Here is a 26,749-nt window from a genome sequence, read left to right as displayed (position 1 = left end):
TTCTCAGTGTTAACACCACTGCTATCACTCCCTCATTCATACAAATCCTTTTCCTGTTCTTGATTCATTTACATTACCCGATCTTAAGTTCTTAGTTCGGTAAGTCAAAGCCCAGAGATAGCCTCCTAAACTAAGGCCAAATGTAGTATTCTACCTCGGAGGTCGCACCCAGACTTTGACATCTGCACTGCCGTTTGTGAGGCTGTAAACTTTCCCACCAATCATCTTCAGGTGGATGTAGTTGGGCCATTTGTAAGGTCATGTAGGCTGAAATTGTGAGTTTACCCCTCTGTCACTCAGCAACTCATGATTGGAGATGTCCCTGGAACACCTCATTAGAGTATGTTCTGAATGTGTTCTGAAGTTCTGTATGCATATTACAAGTCAGGATTTTGGCCCCATACGGAAGAGGACATTTATGCAACCAAAACTGCAGGGAGGCGTGGATGCACAGAGGGATTGTACCCATACAGACACGTGTGTATCAGCATATTGCAGCAGACTAATAGTGGTTGATAGCTGTAAAAAGAAAACAGAAGAGTTCGGGGTCCTCCCTGGTTTTGTTGTTTCCGTGATGTCGTATGTCTTTTGACAGCTGCTTGTCGTTTTTTGGGACGAGACGAAGTGAATCATCTCCAAACACGGTCCTTTGACTGTGCGTCTGAGACGAAAGCCTCTCAAGGACCGTGACGCAATGCTACGCATGCTGAAGAACCTGATGTTCTTTCCCACCCCAACTCTCACCTTCTGTACATTCCTTCTCTCTCCGCAAGCGTTGCTTTCAAATAAGTATCTGTTTGGTCACCTCACTGACGACAGACGAGGCCTGAATTTGACAGTGAAAACTTTGGGAAATGACTATGCCTTACCTTCCCCCCTCATCTTATTCTTCCTCCTCCCTCACCTTTCGAGAGGGAGCGTAGTTGCTTACTGGCGCATACATCCACTACATTGATGCAAGCTGATTCAATCAGGCAACTCCTTTGAAAGTCAGACACTATTTTCTTTTACTCCCCCTTTCTTTCTCCCTCTATGTTATTGGCTGTGACAAGAGGGACAGGATGAGACATGAGGCAGCCATCGTCATTGTTGTGGCTGTTGGTACATACTCACACACACACACCAATATCATTTGGGAAGAAGTGTTATATGTTGTGTGTTGTGCAGCACTCTTCTGCACCGGGCTAGATGGAAGAGAACTTTCTCCTTGCCTGCAGAGGCAAATGTCAACATTTCTATTCATATTGTTTCTGAAATACGAAGTCCGGTACGGCAAAGTCCCAAAACTGAGCCACCGAGACTAATTCAGATGGGTCATTTTGAGCCCCCCCCCTGTTGAACCAGTGGTATGGAAAACCCAACGTCCATGGGGAGTGTGGTGGCCATCCTCATTCAGGACCAGAGAGGGAGTCGTTGATGGGAAGGAGTCATATACCCAACTCCCTCAAGCCTCATTTGTAACGCTTTTAATTCAAACTCAACCGCAATAGCAATTAGGTTGCACAAAATACAATTAACTGCTTTGACTCTGAGAGAAACTGCCCAATGAGGGAGTGCAAACAGCCGCCTTTGGCTCATTCAACCGTTTCACATCTATCGAAGAAAAGCCATCTTCTCTTTGACAGACCTCATTCATTGTGCCTGCTTTGGTTACGTGGTTTTCCGCGTTGAAACGCCTGGCTAAGGAAACTGGTAGCGCCGCGCCTCAACACATACCGTATGGTGGTGGGGGAGATTCCCTTGCCGGGAAGGGCAGCGATTAGCACAAATGGATGAGTTCAAACCGACTGTAAGACATTTGATTAACTCCCCAGCCCTCGTTCGCTTAGCGCAAACCGTGAGTGCCGCTTAATGTCGGATCCTGCTAATGATGATCCATAATGGTAGGGGGGCTAGCTCTAGGAAAAATGATATAGAAAGGGAACGGGGGGAGGAAATCAAAACCTTGAAGAGATGGATCAGCATGATCGGCTCATCTAGAGCGGCTTCGGGTGGCTTCTCTCTCTCACATGATTTGATTGGTACTTCCCGTCATCAGCGCCACTACTCGGCTGCAGCTGTCGAAGTCAGCGCGGCGTGAAACTAATCAGATGTATCATCTGGTCTCTTATCTCTTTCTTTCTTCTTCTTCTTGTTCTCTCTATCTGTCTCTCTTGCCCTTTCTTTCTTGCCCTCTCTCTCTCTTTGTGTGTCCATCTCAAACACATACACTCAGATGTATTAAATCAGGCTTGGACTGGGAAATGACCCTAAGCAGGCTAAACTGGACTTGTTAGGGTTGAGTTTGACTCAACACTGAAGTACAGCTCACCTGTGTTTTTTTTTATCCAATATTCTACAGTATAAGAAGATATTCATTGATTTGATTAATTCACAAATACCGGTCATGGAGAAGTGAAATGATTCTTATTTGTGAGTACTAACTCCCCCTCTCCCTCAGGACACAACGTTGGACCCTGGGGAAGACGTGGCTCTTCTCTCCGTCAGCTTTGAAGACGCAGAGGCCACCCAAGTGTTCCCTAAACTCTACCTGTCCCCCAGCATTGAACAGTAAGTGTATGAATCAGTTAATATGGTCATTGGTGCTGTATGGTTTAGACTTTCAGAATAGTGAATAAATGCATGCTGAGGAACCACTGGCCTTCTACGCCTTCAGAAAAGGGTTTAGGGATTTATAAAATAATGATTATGATAATAATAATAATAATAGTATTATTTTCAATGATATTCTGATTTAATCTATTAAGTTTTTGTTGGAAAGGGTTAACACTGAAGACAAATATTATCCCATCAGGATTTTTCTTTGCTGGTCTCTGGGAAATTAAGTCAGCCATTGGCTAGGCCGTCAGATGTTAGATAACGGCATCTGCCATTCAACTGTATTAGAGAGTGACAGTAGAATCAACCAATTACAATTTGACTTAATGGGTGGGACCGTTTTTACAAAAACTCATGGCCAACAGGCAGGAGTTTTTCCAAGGTCTAGCTAGCTAGCTTTTGTTGTCGGCTAGTTTGCAGCAGGTGTTACCAAAGAGGATGTTGTTGCTAATTTGTTAGCGTCTCCCTTTTCAATAATAACTTTCAACCAGAAGTTAAGTTTCAATGAGCATCATCTGGTGAGTGGAACTGTGTTTTTCATTGCAGCGCACTTGCGTTAGCCATCTCTTTGAAAACCATGTTGTGTGAAACATGTTGCATTTAAAGTGGAACTTACAAAACTTATTAAAATCATTTCACATACACCTCCAAGAAGAATAAAAAAATAAAAAAGAAGACAAGTGACTAGACATGGTCATTTTCACATTTTCATAAATTCTTAGGGAATTATGTATACTTAGGGATTTGTGAAAATTCTATAGCAATATATAGTGGGAAAGCGTCTGTGCGTTTGGACAATTAATAGACACTGCATTAAATAAAACCTAATACAAATATCTATCTTATCCAGGATTCTACACAGACCGGTGCACTATAGCCAATCAGAGATAGTAGGCTTTATGAAAACAAGCCATTTGCCACAGAGGCCTGCCATCATTCACTTTGAACTGGACTGTGTGTTTACAGGCAGTAGTAACAGTGTGACTTTAGAGCATTAGAACGCATTCGCCAAAAGCCACAAAATACACCTGAATGGTTTTCTGCAAATATGTGAATACCACAGGAGTCCTTTTACATTTGGGAACTTCACATTCCTATTGATCAAACAACCATGAAAAGGTAGGCTCTCAGTTATGCACATCAACAAGATCAACAACTAATACTTGCCAGAGCAAGATGAGCTAAAAATCTAACAAAGGAACATTAGATAAACCCTCAAACTTTTCAGCTAGTTGGCTGTCAAAATTGCACTGTTAAACGATGAGGAATAGTTGCCTCCTCGTCCTTCTGCAGTTGGCCTGCCAATGCATGCTTGTCCCAACCAAGTACCCAGGCTAACTGCTAAAGTTGGCTAGCTTGCTAGCTAGCTACTTCCAGACACAAATGAGAGAAGTCTGACAATGTTACTCGCCGTAGCAAGGCTGGTTAGGCTGTTTACATGTTATCTAGAGCAGGCCTGGGCAATTCCAGTCCTCAGTGGCCTGATTGGTGTCACACTTTTTCCCCATCTCTAGCACAGCTGATTTTAAACTAATTGCATTCTAAACTGAAGATCATGATTAGTTGATTATTGGAGTCAGGTGTGTTAGCTGGGGCAAACGTGTGACACCAATCAGGCCCCTGAGGACTGGAGTAGCCCAGGCCTGATCTAGAGTGTTCTTTACCAACTATTACTTCTTTGTCTACATTTACTGTCACCGGTCGTATTCAGCGGGTGTCGCGTGTTCATAAATTCATTCATCAATTGTTCTGCACACTCAGACAAGAGTGCTCTGAATTCTGAGTAGATAGCCAGAATGAATTTGCGAATGCAAGAGAGATGCTAACAGGATAACAGTCATTCAAGTTCTTGCTAGCTTACCAAATGACACCTGCATCTCTAGATATGTTTAGCCACTGAAAAATGATATGAGGGGAAAAAGTCAGTCACTCACCCACTCCTCCAATTGCATGACATGACATCCTCCTAGCAGCTAGCTAGTTAGCTATCTAGCTAACGTTAGGCTCTGTTTTTAGCTTGCTACATAAATATATATACTAGCCTATTAGCCACGTTATGACTTACTTGTGATCATTGCCCTTGCTAGTTTGATTATATTGACGTTCCCAGACTTAGAGTTTTTGTCCAGAATATTGAGTAATTGAAATTGAAACCGTGCATCCCAAATGGAGGCAGCAAACAATGTACCAGGTCAGCTGTGATTTATAACCTGATAGCAACCAATTTACAACCTGATAAGACTACCAAGAAATGTATTGGTGAATTATATGAATCATGCTTTGAACTGCATCCATCTATTCTGCCAACAATGCTTTAGTGTACGTCATGGAACGTTGAGTCAAATAGAACCTATTTATAAAACCTCTTATAAAGTTGGTTTTGTGGCATGAACTGGGAATTGGATATTTTTGACTGATATGATTGTCAGTTTGTTTCATATCTCGAAAGTTGTTCAAATGCTGTCAGTTCCACTTTGAAATGTAGGTCACAGGTTACTTTGTGTGCTAAACGTGAAATCTTTTTTGCAAAGGGAAGTAGTAGATGTACATTTAGATTGGGAAATGCTTAGTGGTTGTGTTTTTGCATTCTTATGATTGGGACCTACTGGCTTATTATGTCTGAGTTTATGGACAGCTTATCCTTTAACAGCATGTTGTGTGTGAATGCTGTCTTTCCATTTGCCCTATGCAGTGTTGTTGTGGTGCCTGGAGAAGTTGGTATATTCAAATTTTGCCAAAATTTTCCCAAATGGCTTGCCCAGGGAAGAAAAGGCAACCTGTGTGAAAAATTATGTTTTCGTATCTTTCTTCGGGAGTTTTCCTATAGATTTTTCAGATTTTCACTTTCAAAATAACACTTTTTTTTTTTAATCCGTAAAAAAAATGGTGGTGTAGACATGGATCCAATGTCTACACCCCTGATGCAAATGAGGCATGAGGACAATTGCACATAACAAATAGTCTACTAACCAAAACTAAGGACAAAATGTTTTTAATACCTGGTTTGCATACCCATTGTTACCTAAGTTAGCATTTACTGGTAGATGTCACCAGTTGAAACGTCTTTCCAACCCTACCGGCTACCGATGTCATTCATCTGTGAGCTGCTCCATGCCAGAACCAGTTGAGAGCTGTACGCTCTTGCTGCCTGCAGATGATATTCCGCAGAAACTAGGCTGTGTGCAGCGAGCATGTTTCATGTGCTTTGCGATTGTGTAGGCTACTCTGTGCATGATTTCTCTATTGTACTACATAATTGATCAATCATATACCTCCACTACTCTACTTTGATGTGCATCAGTAAGTATTAAGAAGGGAGTATACACAATTCCCACTGAAATAAAAGGGGTTCATCGCTTTATTCCTGTGTAGCCTCCACTACACCACTGGCCCTTTTGTGTTTTACAGAAAGTGCACTCTCCTACATGAGTGCGCTGGTATTACGGTTGCTGTCATTTCAGAATCGCGAACCTATCACACACTGAAGACCTATAGGTGCCCCACTGTACTAACCTGTCACACACTGAAGGCCTATAGGTTCACCACTGTACTAACCTGTCACACACTGAAGGCCTATAGGTTCACCACTGTACTAACCTGTCACACACTGAAGACCTATAGGTGCACCACTGTACTAACCTGTCACACACTGAAGGCCTATAGGTTCACCACTGTACTAACCTGTCACACACTGAAGACCTATAGGTGCACCACTGTACTAACCTGTCACACACTGAAGACCTATAGGTTCACCACTGTCACACACTGAAGACCTATAGGTGCACCACTGTACTAACCTGTCACACACTGAAGACCTATAGGTTCACCACTGTACTAACCTGTCACACACTGAAGACCTATAGGTGCACCACTGTACTAACCTGTCACACACTGAAGACCTATAGGTGCACCACTGTACTAACCTGTCACACACTGAAGGCCTATAGGTTCACCACTGTACTAACCTGTCACACACTGAATTACTATAGGTGCACCACTGTACTAACCTGTCACACACTGAAGACCTATAGGTGCACCACTGTACTAACCTGTCACACACTGAAGACCTATAGGTTCACCACTGTCACACACTGAAGACCTATGGGTTCACCACTGTCACACACTGAAGGTCTATAGGTGCCCCACTTCGCAAACATGTCTATAATAGATATAAATGCTATTAAGATACCCTATTAATGATTCAATAATATTTGGCCTGGCAAAGCGGTTTTATGCGCTGACCGGTCTCGAGTACTACAACACTGCAAGACGCTACTAAACAGAGTACCATTTTCCTAGTACTCAAGACAAAATAACATTTGATAAATTATACGCATGCAATAATCATGGCAAGTACCACTACCATCTAGCCACACTACACAAACAATACATGTATCCTTCTCGTCCAGGAATTGCGAACTAACTGAGCCTGTCTAAAGTAAATTTAAGCCTCTGCTTGTCCCATAAGCAGAATATTTCAGGGTTATCGCCAAACATTTTATTAAAAAGAACATGTCTCAGTCCGTCATACAGAGGGCTATAAAACACTAAATGAATTTTGTTTCCGACTTCCCTAAGATCACACAGTAGGCAAATTTTACCATCTCTATAGCCAAAGGGAGGGTGCCGGATCTGAGTTGTGCACAAACTGACCTTTGGACTTTTGTAAGTTTCAGGCGGATATACGGTTCAGGGGTGTAGTTCTCTTTGAAGAGAGTATACGTTCTAAGTTCAGTTTAAATCAAATGTCAACTGCCCATTTTTCATTGTGGATCAGAAAAGGCTTGTCCTTGATTTGGCTAACACCACTATATATATATATATATTCAGGAACAAATTACCATGTGGTGTTAGCCAAATCAAGGACAAGCCTTTTCTGATCCACAATGAAAAATGTATATATATATATATAGAGAGAGATAGAGAGAGAGAGAGAGAGGTCTTTGTTTCTGGCCATTTTGAGCCTGTAATCAAACCCACAAATGCTAATGCACCAGATACTCAACTGGTCTAAAGAAGGCCAGTTTTATTGCTTATTTTATCAGGACAACCGTTTTCTGCTGTGTTAACATAATTGCAAAAGGGTTTTCTCATGATCAATTAGCATTTTTAAATTATAAACTAGGATTAGCTAACACAACGTGCCATTTGAACACAGGAGTGATGGTTGCTGATAATGAGCCTCTGTACGCCTGTGGAGTTATTCCATTAAAGATCAGCAGTTCCCAGCTACAATAGTCATTTACAACATTAACAATGTCTTCACTGTATTTCTGATCAATTTGATGTTGTTTTAATGGACTTTTCTTTCATAAACAAGGACATTTCTAAGTGACCCCAAACTTTTGAATGGTAGTGTATATTGAAGAATTAAACAAATATTAATATGCAAATATTGTACAATCCAGGTGTGCAAAGCTCTTAGAGACTTACCCAGAAAGACACACAGTTGGAATTGCTGCCAAAGGTGATTCTAACATGTATTGACTCAGGGGTAATTAATAAGGGATATTCAAAGTCTGCTTTTTATTTTACCCATCTACCAATAGGTGGCCTTCTTTGAGGCAAATTTAAACCATCTTAAATTCAGGCTGTAACACACCAAAATGTGGAAAAAGTCAAGGGATGTGAATAATTTCTGTATTTATAAAACATAGGAAAATAGCATTTTTGACTGCCCTGGGCCTTTAAGAGCAAGCCAATGTGACAGTGGCAAGCAACAACTCCTTATAAGTAGGACGAAACCTTGAAGAGAACCAGGCTCTAGAGGAGCCCTTTCTCCTGGCTGGAGAAAGATGTTCCGATTTGCATTTCTGACCATTACTGTCAGACAGTTGGCCCCAAATCTCCTCAAAAACTTGACTAGATGAGACAGACTTGTAGGATGCAGATGGAGAGCATGTAAGGCGTAAGAAGATGATAAACAAAAATGCATTGTGAAAACCGCAGCGCATGATGTCATCAATGTATAATTCGACACGCCAGTGTCTGGACTCGTGTTCCTTTAAAAAGAAAGAAGAAGAACAAAAGAGATAGATGACACATAGTCAGTGTCTGGGGCTGAGAGTGACTGTGCGTCTGTGGGCGTGAGTGTGTGTGTGTGTGTGTGTGTGTGTGTGTATACTTGCTTAATTCGCATATATGTTTGTACATCTAAGTGTTCGTAAGTATGTGCATATGTGTACTGTACATGAGTTTGTGTGTGTGTGCATGTGTGTGTCAGGGCAGAGTGTCAGGTATGTAAACATCCCCTCTCTTGACCCCATGCCCCCCTCTAGCCGGCCTGGTCTGGCCGTTCGTGCTTGGAATAATCTCTGGAGATGTTTATTTAAGAGCGCACTCCCTGTCATACCAGGTTAAGGGGCCTCTGCCCCCTCTATCTCTGTCTCTTTTCATCCCTCCTCTCCCTCGACTTTCCTCACTCTCTTGGTCTACACCCCAGCACTCTTTGTCTCCCTTGTTTTTTTTTTACTTCTCCTCACACTGTTTCTCCTGTCCTCCATTTTCTCTCTTTCCTTTCTTCTCTCATTATCTCTAGCTGTCTCTTTCTCTCACTGTCTCCCTGTTGGTCATCTATTCTCTCTAGCTCTTTCTCCTTTCCTCCATCTTTCGTTCCCCTTCTCTGTCTCTAGCTCTGTTTCGCTCTCTGTCTTGCGGTGGCGCTCTGTCTTGTGCTCACGCTCTGTCTCGCAAACAATGTGTGATTGTGTGTGAGAGTTAGGCTACTTTGGAGGGGATTATTGGGTAGTTATGTTCATCGGGCTGACCCCCAGTGTTAACTTGACGTTATTGAAGGATGATGAGGTTTTGGCAATGTGAAGATAAGAATTCCAGAGGATGGTACCTCTGTATCTGATAGAGAATTGACTATGTGAGGTGCGGCAGTGGGGAGGGGTGAAGGTTATCTTAGTGTCTTGTTTTATGTAGTTGGATTTCAGAATTAACCTGGAAGAATCCATTGAAGGGTTTAGGTAAACTGTCTGGGAGCTATGAGTATTTGTAGATGAAAGTGTATAACTGACTATTTCTTAAACCAAAGTGCGGATGGAGCCAGGTAATTAGAGAAGGTTAGTCTTGCACATTTATTTTGTATGATGAGTAATTTGTGTAGGTAGGAGGCATATATACTGGGCCAGACAATATTACGGTAAATGAGAGATGAGCAAATTAAGCTATATTATAGACTTAGGAAGCAAGCCTGATGAACCAAACCACTAATCTTTCTGATGATACCAACAGATTTCATCACTTTGCTACAGACAAATTTCATATGAGGATAACTTTTCATCAATTAAAACTCAGAGCAATCTAATGGATGTGACTTGTTCCATTTCATTCCCACCAATTGAGACTTCTTATTCTGACTAGTGAATACAAATTTTTTTTTTTTTTTTTCTTTCTTTTTTTTACACTTAAAGATGTTTTGTTTATGAGTTACTCCCCTGCACTCTCCACACTACATTGAAGTACTCTCTGACAGTGCTATAGACCACCGGGGTCGGGGTCATTCGTCAACTAAATTTCCATTCCCATCAATTCAGGAAGTGAATTGCGATTGCAGTAACAGATTTGAAAATGTGCCATATTTATTTTCAATGAGGTTGAGAATGCTTGCATCCACCCTACTAACAACCAAGAGGAGAAGCATGCCAGCTCAGCTATGTGTGTCTGTGTTTGTGCGTTCGCAGGCTTGACCTTGCCCATGTGCTAGACCAGGCTGCAGTGGCGTTCGGCGCCCTCCTCGGCCAGTTGAGTGAGGAGAATGGACAGAAAGAGGCTAAAGGCATGAAAGAGGAGAGCGGGAAAGGGTGGCGCTGGGGAGGAGAGATGTAGGAGAGAGGGCTGCACAGCAGACCCTACTATAATATGGACATATCTGGCCCTTTGAGGAAAAAGGTTGAGCCCAAACAACGTAGCGTAGATTCCGAAGATTTTAATTCCGTATTTACCTCAATAACTTTAGTCTCAAGCTATTTCATGTTTGTATGTTTATGTACGCTTGCTTGAGTGTAGTATTTTCGTTTTGACTTTGGGCCTTATGACTTTGCGTGCGTGCGAGCTCCAAAAGTATTGGGACAGCGAGACATTTTTTGTTGCTTTGGCTCTACTCCAGCACTGTCAGCTTTAATTTGAGGTATACTGATCCATATTGGGTAAACCGTTTTAGACCAATAGTGTTAGAACAAATTCACCTATGTGTATTAAAACAGTGAAAGGTTTAGTATTTGTACCCATATTCTTAACGCGCAAGGATTACATAAACACTTCTACATTATTGTGGATTACGAATAATGATGAGTGAGAAAGTTAAACCCACAAATATCATACCCCCCAAAAATGCTAACCTCCCCTGTTATTGTAATGGTGAGAGGTTAGCATGTCTGTAACTTTCTCACTCATAATTTCAGCATTATTCACGATTCATTCTGGACTATCCATGATCATGATAGCATCCACATTAATGTAGAAGTGTTCAGAAACATATTATATTCTTATTTACAATAAAAGTGACTCCAAAATGACACATTACATTATTCACCATTCATTTCTATTGGGCACAAAATTATCTGAAACACAATACAAACAGCAAGAGGATCCACCAAGTTTGTTTAGTCAGGATCCAACAAGTTTGTTGAGCTTGATGTAATCATTGCATGCTATGAATATGGAATCAAATACTAATCCGTTGACTACTTTAATACACATACAAGTGAACTTTTGGAGCTCACTGTATGTCTGTGTGTGTTCCCTATACCCGTGTCTTTGTTGCTTGTGTTCTCGCTCCACTTTGGCCCTGGCTTTCTGTCCCCCTTCCCTTGAAGCTGACCCGGCAAAGAAAACGTTTTCTCTTTCCTTTTACTCTCTCCTCATTCTCGCTCGCTCTCTCTCTCCCCCTCCTTCTCCCCTCATCCTCCTCTCCGCTCCTGATCTCTCTCTCGCCTCCTAGTCAGTCTTGCTGGCGGAGCCTCAAAGAGAGAAGGAAAGAGAGTGGGACTTGAGAGAGACGTTTGATATCTCATTTCCCTCTCTCCTTTTCTCTCTCCTTGGAGGGCTGCGGTAGCTCCAGGATCTAAGGCATTCTGGGAGAAAGTGAATCTTTTTTAATCCCCTCAGAGCTATGACGTTGTACCTTTCTCTCTCTTTTCAAACAGACCAGCCGTTCCAGCGAGAGATACTATACTTCATAGCTATTCCACTGACACCCATGTATGTACTTGCCTATACATGGGCTGCAGCTATTGTGCGTTCGTTTGTACGCTAGTTCGCTCGGACTTAAATACTTTCATGCCTGGTCCTCACCACTCTTCCTCGCGCATTGATTCGGTTAAGAGAGGATCTTCACCTACGCTTTTGTGTTCATGCAGTTGACTTCGTTCCTCTCATTGGGATATTGAAGTGCGGCATACAAAAAACCTTAACATGTACTGTTGTTATTCAGAAGTACATTCAATAGCCACTTGAATAAGGACAGGCTGTGCTGTACTATCTTGTGAAATGACTTGAGCCTCAAGTTCAATTTCATGCTACCGATTGTATTTAAATCATTTAACGTTAAATGGACTTGGTTATGTCAGCCATATACAAGGCATCTACCAATGTCAGCCATATACAAGGCATCTACCAATGTCAGCCATATACAAGTCATCTACCAATGTCAGCCATATACAAGGCATCTACCAATGTCAGCCATATACAAGGTTTAGATTGACAGCCCATGTCTCTTCCATCCTTCTCTTTACTCATTTTCCTGCCTCCCTGTTACCTCTCCTTTTTTCTCCATTCTCTCGCTTTTCTTCTCCACCGTTGGCTGGTCTGGACCTGACTGTACCCAGTCAGTCTATGAGATGAGTCGTTAGCCTCTCGCTCTACCCAGAAAACCTGCAGTGTTACATAAAAGAATCGAGTGGGCACTGTCTCTGCCCCCAAACCAAAGCCTATTTGGGAGCCAAAGAAAATCAACAGAGAGAGACAGTTTTAGGCTGCGGCAGAGCAATGTTTGGGTCTGTGTGTATGCATATGTGAATGCAATTGCCTTTGCTTGTAATACATGCATTACACATCTCTAGTGTGCTTGTATGCTTTTCCATATGTGTACTTGTGAACCATTGTAAGCAGCCAAGTTATTTGCGTTGTTCCTCTCTATAATATTTATCCTGTAGCTGCCTATAACCCCATATATCTAGAGGGAGCAGCATAGCATAGCCGCGGGCACCCACCAGAACACTCCTCACTCACACACACACACCTATCCTTGCAACATAATTGTGATTGTTCCTCAATGCACCGATGACTGAGCGAGTCCACAGACCTTACCCACTCCCTCATGAATATCAAAAGCACCCAAGGAATTCCAGGTGCTACACTGTGTGGGGGGGGGATTCTTTTTTCTACACGACACCATGCTGCCAGACTTCAGCCTCACCCCTGTCATGGTCGTTGTGTCCATGGTTGACCCATCATCATCCCTCCCTGAGTTACCTGCTTTGGGTTCTGACTGAGTGACGGAGGAAGGGTCGTGAGACTACGTTACCCACAATTCCTAGTATTACAGGTGGTATTATCATGAATTAAGTATTTTCTACTAGGCCACAATTTTAGCTTATGCCCTTGAGGTTCTTTGGTTTGTGGAAGCTGTCTTTGTCACAATTAAAGTTTCTCTAGAAACCTTTCTGTCGTAATCAAAGTTTCTTTAGAAACTCTTTTTGGCATGTCAGGACATTAACTAGAACAGCTGTGTTGCAGATGCATATTGCCACGGATTAAAGGGAGAGTGTCATTAGGCCAAAACAGGAAATGCACTGTACACACAGATTTAGGTCTATGGGAACTTTGGGAACCCTCTGTGCCAAAGAAGTGGGTTGGGTGTGATCTGAACGTTACATTTTCCCAAATATTCCAAATTCACTTTTGACCTTCTCTTTCAGCTCAATGAGACACTTTACTTCCCCCCCTTAGCACAAATTGTACCACTGAAGCCCTTTACACCAGGGGCATATCAGCAAATGACAAGATGCCACATAGATAAAGTGGGATTGAAACAACTGAACAGGTAATGAGGGTGTTTACCAGGCTAGGGGGTCACGACAGTGCCAAACTGTTGCCTGAAGACAATGACCGAAGAGGTGCTGGCTGGTCCAAAAAAATAGGGATACGCTCATGCTACTTAGGACTAGTGACATATTCTACTTTGGGGGGGGGTTTGAGGATCTTTTGGTGACACCTCTTTCGGGGGTAGGGCCTCGGCCTTCACAGAGAACTGTGATGCTAGTCGAAACGGATGCTTTCAGTGACATTGAGACCATGTAATTTATTTGCAAAACGCTGTCAGTGAGCACTTGACCCTGAAGAAGGCACAGTGATGTCAAAACGTTGGTGTTTTTTTACCCAATAGATTACTGGGAGGTTGTGCATATGGAGTGTGCGACTCTTTGTTTTTATAGCTTACAGTGTATTCACCGTTAGTCAGCACCTCTACACTAAATCATTTTCTCTGGTTGTGCGCCAGCTCATGCTTTTTAGTGAGCACTTGTATACCATGTCATGTATGCACAGAAAGATTAACGCTCATCTGGTGACTACGGCTCACTGCATTGAAATGAATTACGACGACGTTTTAATAGCAGATGCTATTCCCTTTTCACTAAACGGTCTGAAAATATACCCCAAATCCCTTTGGGTGGGTTACCAATCCACTTGGCAATTTGGCCTAAGTCCTGAGCCATTTTTGGTCCCATGATACCCTTCTCCAAGGACCCCTGAGGTGTCCCTGCTTCTGCCTGTGCTGGTGACTCCACTCGTAGCACTCCACCCACAATGGATAGGAGTCATTGTGTGAACAACCCCACCCCCCCCCCCCCCCCCCCCCCCACCCCTCAAGCAACGTAGCCTTCCGTATGACATATTTACTGAATACAGGACATACACAAACATATACACACTCATGCAGTGACAAGACCGCCCATGACTTAATCAACGCAGGAGATTACCTTTGGTGACTCAGGTGGAGTGAAGCGTGTGTGTGTGAGAGCGAGAGACCGTGTGAGAACAGATAAGGACTAAGAATCTAGTGCCTTTGTCAGTTTGAATCCTCTTTTCTTTCTTACAAGGTGATTCCCTGGCCCTTACACACGCATTCACTCAGACAATCAACAGTCTTTTAACTGACCAGGGTCAGATTTGTAAAAAGCAATTTCCTTCACTTTTGTGTATAGTACCATCACCAAACATGATTGAACCTTGAATGAACCCTGGCTATGGACCTACACTTGTCAAACAAGCTCCTGCTAATCTGCAACTTTTTTCATACCAATATTTAAAACTATATTATGTGTCCATTTTAAACCTTTCCCCTCTACTATGCAGTGGTGTAAAGTACTTAAGTAAAAAATACTTTAAAGTACTACTTAAGTAGTTTTTTGGGTTATCTGTACTTCACTGCATTCCTTAAGAAAACATTGTACTTTTTACTCCATACATTTTCCTTGACACCCAAAAGTACTTGTTACATTTTGAATGCTTAGCAGGACAGGAAAATAGTCTCATTCACGCACTTATCAAGAGAACATCCCTGGTCATCCCTACTGCCTCTGATCTGGCGGACTCACTAAACACAAATGCTTTGTTTGTAAATGTCTGAGATTTGGAGTGTGCCCCTGGCTTTCCGTAAATTTAAATAACATGACAATGGTGGTTTGCTTAATCTGGTTTGCTTAATATAAGGAATTTGAAAATGATTTATACTTTTACTTTTGATACTTAAGTATATTTTGAACCAAATACTTAGACTTTTACTCAAGTAGATTTTTACCAGGTGACTTTTACTTGAGTCATTTTCTATTAAGGTACAGTGCCTTGCGAAAGTATTCGGCCCCCTTGAACTTTGCGACCTTTTGCCACATTTCAGGCTTCAAACATAAAGATATAAAACTGTATTTTTTTGTGAAGAATCAACAACAAGTGGGACACAATCATGAAGTGGAACAACATTTATTGGATATTTCAAACTTTTTTAACAAATCAAAAACTGAAAAATTGGGCGTGCAAAATTATTCAGCCACTTTACTTTCAGTGCAGCAAACTCTCTCCAGAAGTTCAGTGAGGATCTCTGAATGATCCAATGTTGACCTAAATGACTAATGATGATAAATACAATCCACCTGTGTGTAATCAAGTCTCCGTATAAATGCACCTGCACTATGATAGTCTCAGAGGTCCGTTAAAAGCGCAGAGAGCATCATGAAGAACAAGGAACACACCAGGCAGGTCCGAGATACTGTTGTGAAGAAGTTTAAAGCCGGATTTGGATACAAAAAAGATTTCCCAAGCTTTAAACATCCCAAGGAGCACTGTGCAAGCGATAATATTGAAATGGAAGGAGTATCAGACCACTGCAAATCTACCAAGACCTGGCCGTCCCTCTAAACTTTCAGCTCATACAAGGAGAAGACTGATCAGAGATGCAGCCAAGAGGCCCATGATCACTCTGGATGAACTGCAGAGATCTACAGCTGAGGTGGGAGACTCTGTCCATAGGACAACAATCAGTCGTATATTGCACAAATCTGGCCTTTATGGAAGAGTGGCAAGAAGAAAGCTATTTCTTAAAGATATCCATAAAAAGTGTAGTTTAAAGTTTGCCACAAGCCACCTGGGAGACACACCAAACATGTGGAAGAAGGTGCTCTGGTCAGATGAAACCAAAATTGAACTTTTTGGCAACAATGCAAAACGTTATGTTTGGCGTAAAAGCAACACAGCTGAACACACCATCCCCACTGTAAAACATGGTGGTGGCAGCATCATGGTTTGGGCCTGCTTTTCTTCAGCAGGGACAGGGAAAATTGATGGGAAGATGGATGGAGCCAAATACAGGACCATTCTGGAAGAAAACCTGATGGAGTCTGCAAAAGACCTGAGACTGGGACGGAGATTTGTCTTCCAACAAGACAATGATCCAAAACATAAAGCAAAATCTACAATGGAATGGTTCAAAAATAAACATATCCAGGTGTTAGAATGGCCAAGTCAAAGTCCAGACCTGAATCCAATCGAGAATCTGTGGAAAGAACTGAAAACTGCTGTTCACAAATGCTCTCCATCCAACCTCACTGAGCTCGAGCTGTTTTGCAAGGAGGAATGGGAAAAAAATTCAGTCTCTCGATGTGCAAAACTGATAGAGACATACCCCAAGCGACTTATAGCTGTAATCGCAGCAAAAGGTGGCGCTACAAAGTATTAACTTAAGGGGGCTGAATAATTTTGCACGCCCAATTTGTCAGTTTTTGAAATTGTTAAAAAAGTTTGTAATATCCAATAAATGTCGTTCCTCTTCATGATTGTGTCCCACTTGTTGTTGATTCTTCACAAAAAAATACAGTTTTATATCTTTATGTTTGAAGCCTGAAATGTGGCAAAAGGTCGCAAAGTTCAAGGGGGCCGAATACTTTCGCAAGGTACTGTATCTTTTACTTTTACTCAAGGATGACAGTTGGGTACTTTTTCCGACACTGTTACTATGCCAACGCTACAATGAATCGTTACGTTTTATAATCAAAACTGCACAGCAATCACAAGACTGCTAATACTACTACTATTACTTTAAGCAACTTAAAATTAAGTGAAGTAGAGCAAGCATTTTGGGTCCAATGCATATAAAATATCTTCTCAAATACCTTGACAAATACACAATAAATATCTTCTTTCCATTTCCACAGTTCATCTGGCAGCATCAGATGCTAGTGATTAATCAGCCTTCATTCAATTGACAATTTGAGGCGTGCGTCATTACAATGACAATTGCAAGTGTCTTTGTTCACAAACCCAATCAACACGCGTGAGTGACGAGTTCGCTAATTAACTGGTGAGTCGACCATTCTGTGCGTCTATGTCTGCATTTACATCTGAATGAAATGAGGTTATTCTTAGATGGATCTGTGGGCGGATAGACTTTTACAGTCGGAGGATTTGTCTTCGTTGTCGTGTGCTGCTTTGCGTTGGTCATTGTAGCTTTTAGACAAAATAAAAAGCACAGAGAGCAATGCTAATATATGCATCGGGCTCTCATCATGGCAGTATGACCTATTTGGAATGCATCGTTCACAATTCAGAGGGCTTGGTGACCATAGAAATATAATTACTATCAAGGGCATAGCTCATCAGACCACAGCATTTTGATTTAATTATATTTCTATGTTGGTGACAATATGGCATCATTGATCTATGTTTGAAGTAGCGCAATATATATCAACCCTAAACAAGATAAAGAACAACTGACATTATTAGTAGTTTGTCAAGCAATACACTGATACTAGAGTCATGACTGAGGATGTTGTATCTAAATTGTGAGGAACACTGGATAGTGACTAAACCACAACAAGTAGCGTTGTAAAACTGCATTAAAGGGAAGTGGTCGCAGCCCACATTATGTAACAAACATTCAGACATGATTAATCTACTGATGAGAAGCCACAGCTTAGATTATCTGCTTCCCACAATGTGCTCTGGCAACTCCCCCTCATACCTGGATAATATGGCCCAGTTACAACCTCTGTCTGACCCATACTATATCATCATCGTTTCCCACCACACCTTGTGGCATTGTGCCGTCAGGGGTGTGTTCAGTAAGGAGAAATGTTGCAGATAGAAATGCAGTCTAGAAATGTAGCTGAGTGGTTAGAGCGTTGGGCCAGTAACCGAAAGGTTGCTGGACCGAATCCCCGAGCTGACAAGGTAAAAATATGTTGTTCTGCCCCTGAACAAGGCAGTTAACCCACTCTTCCCTGGTAGGTCGTCATTGTAAATAAGAATTTGTTCTTAACTGACTTACCTAGTTAAATAAAGGTAAAAAATATATATATAGATCGTTACACTATATATACAAAAGTATGTGGGTACCCCTTCAAATTGGTGGATTCGGCTATTTCAGCCACACTCGTTTCTGACAGGTGCATAAAATTAAGCACACCGCCATGCAATCTCCATAGACAAACACGGGCAGTAGAATGGCCAGCTGACTTTCAACGTGGCACGTCATAGGATGCCACCTTTCCAACAAGTCAGTTTCTGCCTGTCAAGTTTCTGCTCTGCTAGAGCTGCCCCAGTCAACTGTAAGTGCTGTGAAGTGAAAACGACTAGGAGCAACAACGGCTCCGTCACGAAGTGATAGGCCACAAAAGCTCACAGAACGGGACCGCCGAGTGCTGAATCACGTAGCATATAAAAACCGTCTGTCCTCAGTTGCAACACTCAACACTCAATATCAGTGCCCGACTTCACTAATGCTGTTGTGGTTGAATGGAAGCAAGTCCCCGCTGCAATGTTCCAACATCTGGTGGAAAGCCTTCCCAGAAGAGTGGAGGCTGTTATAGCAACAAAAAGGGGACCAACTCCATATTAATGCCCATGATTTTGGAATGAGGTGTTTGACGAGCAGGTGTTGATGTACTTTTGGTCATGTAGTTTATATGGAGACCTGAATAGAGGCCTTGGTTCAAACAGTGTTTGTGTTCTTTCTATTTTTTTTAAATTAAGTTGCCCTTGATTGAGCTTGCCTGGAGCAATGGAATAACCCCAAAAGTGCAAAACCTGCCCATCAGGCACTCCAGACATGCTCAATCAAAATGCTGAAAGGATTTGAACTATGTAAATACTATGTGAACCCAGGTCTGTTAGCCATATAGCTTGTTGTCTAAGGTTAAAAACACTGCACCAATACTGTAGAACACCAGATACGGCCTTATACTGGCATTCAATCTAAATCAGACTATGAAAAAACATGGTTTATGAAGGCTATTGGGCCGTCGTGATCCCTCTTGCACGTCAAACAGTAGCATCTAGATCCCAGCGCTTCGTGGCACCATGTATGACCTCTTGACATATCCTATGCGTAATACATGTCAAATGAGCATTCATTTAGTTACACGGATACTCAAGTCAAGTAAACGCTGATAATAAACATTCATCCATGACCGTCCCACACTACTGTATCAGCCAGGGACCTCCAACGAGCCCTCCGGTTCATCCCTCTCTTTTGCCCAAGGAGCGAGGGAGGAGTAAAAACGAGGGGATGACGACCGCCAGTTGGTTAGTCATCCCAGGGCCCGAGCGATGGTCATTTTTCCTGATTAAGCAAGCATGCGCTAATCACGACCGGAGCAACGCTGCAGGGACCAGAGCGGAAAACGTCAGAGGAAGAAACAAACAAATAAACAGAGGACAAGGGAAAGAAGCCAGCAGGATAAGTGACGACTCTCGTCCGTGGCGTTACGGCAAAGCGAACAAACGTGCTGATCGTAGGTCTTTTGTGTGCGGACCCCCAAGTCAAGGACACAGCGGTCCTTACAATGACCCCCTCCAACTCTAGAGAGTGTAGCTTAATGGTTTTAGCAATGACCCCCTCCATCTCTAGAGAATGTAGCTTCGTGGTTTTACCTATGACCCCCTCCAGCTCTAGAGAATGTAGCTTCATGGTTTTATCTATGACCCCCTCCAGCTCTAGAGAGTGTAGCTTCATGGTTTTAGCTATGACCCCCCCCCCCCCCCCCAAATGGGAACATTACGTTTCTTCTTTCTGACCTTATGGCTGGTCTCTCTGAGGTTGTGTGTGTATATGTTTGTTCAAATTAGGTTTTGGATGGGTTTGTATACTGTGAGAAAGATGCATGTGGAGAGTTACTGATGGAAAGAGAGAGAGTTGTTTGCTTTCTTTTAGAGGGGGTTGTCGTGTCGTTTTGGGGTGACGGAGTCCATGCTAGTGTGTCTGCACTAGATGCAAACACGCACACACACACATCATATTTGGTGTGGATCGTAGGGACACGTGGTCTGTTTAGAGGCTTACGTCTGACCTCATTCCTATTTCTTGCATTAACAGGGTGTGTGCTGTTCATATTGCCCTTCTCTCTCCTCTCCAGTCTCCACCTGTTCTTCTACTTCTGTTCTGTTCTGTTAGAGGGAGGGAGGGATGTGCCTGCAGCAGGAACCACCACCCCTGTCAGTCATGCCTGAGAACACTTGTGTTTGTAGAGCAGGGTGGGGCTGAACCTGAATTAAGGGATAAACTAGTGTATATCAAGGACATGCCAGGGTGTGTGTGTTATGGTTCTGTACATAGAGGCAGAAAATGCTTGTGTGAGCAAAGTCTGAATCTTGTCATGAGATTAAATGCTTCTGATAAACCATGCAGTGATGTCAGCGGAAAATGTATGTAATGTTTGACAGAAGGGTTGCGTGCACAGTCCCTTATTACTGCCTCTACCTCTCTCTCTTTCTCTAACTCTCGCTCTCTGCCAATTCAAATTGCAGAGTGTAAGGCTTTGAAGTAAACAAGAACCAACTCTCTTTTTTTATACCACAGGTAGTCTAAAAGTGATTTATTATGAGAAGCATAGGATGACCTGCATGCATCTGCAATTTACTCAAAGCCACCGGGTCTCCTTATAGAATGAGCCTTAGTAGGGATATGAATTTAATTGCTGTGTGCCGTAGTTTAACTCTTTCTTTCTTTTTCTGACCATCAGCGCACTTGGAGGCTCCTCTGCACTACACATCCCAGCATTCCCTAGTGGAGGCTGCCTCATTGACTATGTACCTCAAGTGTGCCAGCTCCTCACCAACAAGGTATGACAGAACCTGATAATGAAAGAGCACAACAGGGTGAAAAGAGAGTGAGAGAAAGGGATAGAAAGAGGTTACTCCATCATATAGGGTGTATGTAAGCACAATGAAAAACATCAGACTGCTTTTCTCCACAAAACAGGTGTATTACTGAATAGAAAAGAGATGACACGCATATCCGTAGACTTAGCAGGTGCTGGACGTCAAAATAGTGTATTCTGCACACTGCATTATGCTCCCATGTGAATTTATTAGACAACGTTTCGACTACCAGGGTCCGTACACACAAACCGTCTGAGTAGGAGTGCTGATCTAGGATCTGTCCATACAATATTATTTATTATGATCTAAAGGCACAGCTGATCTTAGATCAGCACTCTTACTCTGAGACTCTTTGTGGATGCGGCCCTGGTTTTCATCAGATCTCCCATTGGACTGGATTTTGTTCAGGTGTGAGTATGGTAAATGAGGATCACTTCCGGCCACATTGCATCCAACCCTCCAGGGCCCTTATACGCCGGAAGCAGAGGTAGCGCGTCCTGGGTGCGGGCACAGCAAATACCTGTGGCATGACCTCACCGGTTAGACTCCAAGGCTGGATTCCCTTTTGTCATGCCAGGGAGGGCAGATTTGGAGTGGGATGTCATCTGTGTGTATATAAGTTCAGTGATCCACAGTTCCCCCACGCGCACACACATATCCTGCTGTGACTAAACAAACACAATCACAGTATGGCCTTGCTGCTTTTGAGAGAGTCGTGACTACTCCCCACTTGGTCCTATGTAAACAAAGACAAATAGACTTGAAAAGGGGTGTCTGAGTCACTATGTGTAGTGTGTATCCCAGCAGGAGGCGCTCAGCAGGAGGCGCTCAGCAGGAGGCGCTCATTCCGTTACACTTATGTGTGTGTATAAGGTAGTTGTTGTGAAATTGTTATATTACTTAGATATTGTTAGATATTACTGCCCGGTCGGAACTAGAAGCACAAGCATTTCGCTACACTCACATTAACATCTGCTAACCATGTGTATGTGACCAATAAAATTTGATTTGATCGTGTGTGTGTGTAAGAGACTCACACGCACCGAGACAAGTCACCCAATGCATCAGGAAATGCAGCCATTCATTCACAAACCCTTTGTGAATACTATGTTTGTATTTATGAATAACCATAGGTAATGAAATCACCAGCAACACAAAAATAGTGTAATGCATGGTGAAGATTGGAATTGGATGAGAACACGCTGATGCTATGTATATGGTAAAGGACAACTTCCCCTCCTGTGCATGCTTATTGTTGGATCTATATTAGAGTTTGAGCCAGCAATGCATGTTAGTCACCCCCCCTTGTAGTAAAATGTTCCCTGTCAATACTGTATATTATGGCATGATATTTGTCACTCAGGTTGAGAACTCCATTCCCTAAATCAGGGATGGGCAAGTTTGATAGGGGTGGGGGCCACAAAATATCTGAACTCGTCATGAGGGGCCGCCGTGGCTCGCAGGTTTGCTTTTTTTCCATTTTCGCCTAAAATGACATACCCAAATCTAACTACCTTTAGTTCAGGACCTGAGGGAAGGATATGCATATTCTTGATACCATTTGAAAGATAACATTTTGAAGTTTCTGGAAATGTGAAATTAATGAAGGAGAATACAACACATGAGATCTGGTAAAATATTATGTTCATCATCTTTGAAATGCAAGAGGAAGGCCACAATCTATTATTGCAGTTTAAGCGCAATTTAGATTTTGTCCACAGCAGTGTATGTGAAAGGTTTTAGATTGATCCAATGAGCCATTGCATTTCTGTTCAAAATATTGTATAAATTCTGCCCACATGTTGGTTGGTTTATTGATACATTTTCAAGTTCATAACTGTGCACTCTCCTCAAACAATAGCATGGTATTCTTTCACTAATAGCGACTGTAAATTGGACAGTGCAGTTAGATTAACAAGAATTTAAGCTTTCTGCCCATATCAGATACAGTGCCTTGCGAAAGTATTCGGCCCCCTTGAACTTTGCGACCTTTTGCCACATTTCAGGCTTCAAACATAAAGATATAAAACTGTATTTTTTTGTGAAGAATCAACAACAAGTGGGACACAATCATGAAGTGGAACGACATTTATTGGATATTTCAAACTTTTTTAACAAATCAAAAACAGAAAAATTGGGCGTGCAAAATTATTCAGCCCCTTTACTTTCAGTGCAGCAAACTCTTTCCAGAAGTTCAGTGAGGATCTCTGAATGATCCAATGTTGACCTAAATGACTAATGATGATAAATACAATCCACCTGTGTGTAATCAAGTCTCCGTATAAATGCACCTGCACTGTGATAGTCTCAGAGGTCCGTTAAAAGCGCAGAGAGCATCATGAAGAACAAGGAACACACCAGGCAGGTCCGAGATACTGTTGTGAAGAAGTTTAAAGCCCGATTTGGATACAAAAAGATTTCCCAAGCTTTAAACATCCCAAGGAGCACTGTGCAAGCGATAATATTGAAATGGAAGGAGTATCAGACCACTGCAAATCTACCAAGACCTGGCCGTCCCTCTAAACTTTCAGCTCATACAAGGAGAAGACTGATCAGAGATGCAGCCAAGAGGCCCATGATCACTCTGGATGAACTGCAGAGATCTACAGCTGAGGTGGGAGACTCTGTCCATAGGACAACAATCAGTCGTATATTGCACAAATCTGGCCTTTATGGAAGAGTGGCAAGAAGAAAGACATTTCTTAAAGATATCCATAAAAAGTGTTGTTTAAAGTTTGCTACAAGCCACCTGGGAGACACACCAAACATGTGGAAGAAGGTGCTCTGGTCAGATGAAACCAAAATTGAACTTTTTGGCAACAATGCAAAACGTTATGTTTGGCGTAAAAGCAACACAGCTCATCACCCTGAACACACCATCCCCACTGTCAAACATGGTGGTGGCAGCATCATGGTTTGGGTCTGCTTTTCTTCAGCAGGGACAGGGAAGATGGTTAAAATTGATGGGAAGATGGATGGAGCCAAATACAGGACCATTCTGGAAGAAAACCTGATGGAGTCTGCAAAAGACCTGAGACTGGGACGGAGATTTGTCTTCCAACAAGACAATGATCCAAAACATAAAGCAAAATCTACAATGGAATGGTTCAAAAATAAACATATCCAGGTATTAGAATGGCCAAGTCAAAGTCCAGACCTGAATCCAATCGAGAATCTGTGGAAAGAACTGAAAACTGCTGTTCACAAATGCTCTCCATCCAACCTCACTGAGCTCGAGCTGTTTTGCAAGGAGGAATGGGAAAAAATGTCAGTCTCTCGATGTGCAAAACTGATAGAGACATACCCCAAGTGACTTACAGCTGTAATCGCAGCAAAAGGTGGCGCTACAAAGTATTAACTTAAGGGGGCTGAATAATTTTGCACGCCCAATTTTTCAGTTTTTGAAATTGTTAAAAAAGTTTTAAATATCCAATAAATGTCGTTCCACTTCATGATTGTGTCCCACTTGTTGTTGATTCTTCACAAAAAAATACAGTTTTATATCTTCATGTTTGAAGCCTGAAATGTGGCAAAAGGTCGCAAAGTTCAAGGGGTCGAATACTTTCGCAAGGCACTGTATGTCTATGTCCTGGGAATTTTTCTTGTTACTTTCAACCTCATGCTAATCACATTAGCACACGTTAGCTCAATCGTCCCACGGGGAGACATCGATCCCGTAGAGGTTAACCACATCTATACCTACACGTATAGCCTTTTGGGGGCCCTGGGTGAAATTGTTGTTGTTGTGGGGCCCCCTGTAATTTCCTGCAATTCTACACATTTTGGCAAGGGGCATAGAGAAAATGTGGCAATTTTAAAGCAAGTTTATTTGCTGCAATTTTAAACATTTTGCCAAGGGGCTGAGAGAAGATTTTGCAATTGTATAACTACTTTCCTGCAATTCTACTAATTTTGTCATTGGGTGGAGAGAAATGTTTGCAGTTGAGTGATATCTCGGTGACTAACGAATTCAATAGGGGCCCCCTGGTCGGAAATTTGATCACGATTGCTACAAGTTTAGATAGCTGGCTAGATTAATTTAGCAATCTTAAACATTTTACCTGACATGGGCTAATTCAGTGACTGATATAACAATAGAAAAACTGTTGATACACAACCACATTTCTAAAAAAGCACCTTGTCTATTCTTAACTATTAAGTTGAGATCCTGACAAAAAGAAAAAAGGTTTTTTTTGGGTTGTGAGCCAGCAGTTGCCCATCCCTTCCCTAAATGGTCAGCAGATGGAGCCGCGATCCTGCAGGAAGGATGAGTAGACAATATAGCGTAGGGATTTTCTCAGAAGACATTTAAGAAATTCCACTAAATTGTCAACATTGACACTCGAATGACAGAGAAGGATACATTTATGGCCTTCAACTTCCGTTGGAATATTTTGAAAAAGGTGTTGATTTAAACCCCAAAATATTTTCTCAATCTTTTCTTTTTCTGTTTCTCTGCTTTTTTTGTAAACTTATTGAATGGGGGCTAACGGGAGAAACGGAAAAAGATAGACAGAATTATGATTGCAGATCATACAAAGTGAGAATGCAGCATGTGCTGATTGGAGATCTGTCTGTCTTGACTACTTGGCACCGTGACCATCCAGTAGCAAGTAGTGGCAAATCATTAGCTAGCTAACTTTAGCTACATAATGATTTATCCTGACAACCTTGATGCACAATATATTTTGTTAAATTCTCAGCAATATTCACAATTTAATTTAAGCCAGAATGCATTACAATTGTATGTTAGCTTACCTTGTAGCTGTTGCCTGAGCGACCAACTGGTATAGTCATAATGTTACCTTTCCAACTGGTAATGACCAAATAGGAGGAATGTCTCTGCTGTCGGGAGTGGGCACAGGGTCAGGGACTGCTAGCAGGGATTGAGGAGGGCGCATGCGTCCTCGCCAACCCCAGCTTTGGCCTGCACACAACAGAGGGATAATGTTACTTACCACCCGCTGAACTAAAATCTACCACACGCTGAACTAAAATTGGAAGAAGCAGCCCAGACCAGTGGGTCCCGGAGAACAGATGTCTAACAGGTTAGTTAGTTATTTCATTACTGTTTTCACAAGCTCCTTTGCTGCATATAAATTAGCTAACACCAGTCTCGCTAACTAACTTTAGCAACTAGCAGACAGTAGCCAGCTAAATGGCCAAAGTTGGTTAGCTAGCTGGCCTGGTTCTAGCTAGCTAGATAATGTTAGTTGACTTGCGTCACCAGCTCACTGCTAATAGCTAGCTACATTCGGAAAGAACTAATTAAACAATTTAGCTAGCTACTAAACTGTTCCATACTGATGTAGGGCCTACTCAAATACCAGCCTGACAAGACCATGGCTTTGTATAGAGTAGAGGCATATTCATTGAAAATCTTGTGTGGAGGTTGTAGCCTAGCGGGAAGGAATGTCACTTTATATATTCACCGATACAATCCTACCCATTAATTTGAGAAAATCCCTCAAAGGGACTCTCTATTATGACCATC

The 26,749-nt window shown here is 42.2% G+C and overlaps 1 protein-coding gene across 1 annotated transcript in view; it reads left to right on the top strand.

Annotated features, from left to right (window-relative positions):
* Positions 1–26,749, top strand: part of babam2 (BRISC and BRCA1 A complex member 2) — a 193,317-nt gene that overhangs the window by 134,639 nt on the left and 31,929 nt on the right. The window contains exons 7-8 of the mRNA XM_021584324.2: positions 2,441–2,550; positions 21,117–21,216. Coding sequence (XP_021439999.1) covers positions 2,441–2,550; positions 21,117–21,216 — 210 coding nt within the window. The remainder of the gene's footprint in view (positions 1–2,440; positions 2,551–21,116; positions 21,217–26,749) is intronic.

Source organism: Oncorhynchus mykiss, chromosome 25 (assembly GCF_013265735.2).
Source record: "Oncorhynchus mykiss isolate Arlee chromosome 25, USDA_OmykA_1.1, whole genome shotgun sequence".
NCBI classification, from domain to species: domain Eukaryota; kingdom Metazoa; phylum Chordata; class Actinopteri; order Salmoniformes; family Salmonidae; genus Oncorhynchus; species Oncorhynchus mykiss.
This window is presented reverse-complemented; position numbering and strand designations above follow the sequence as displayed.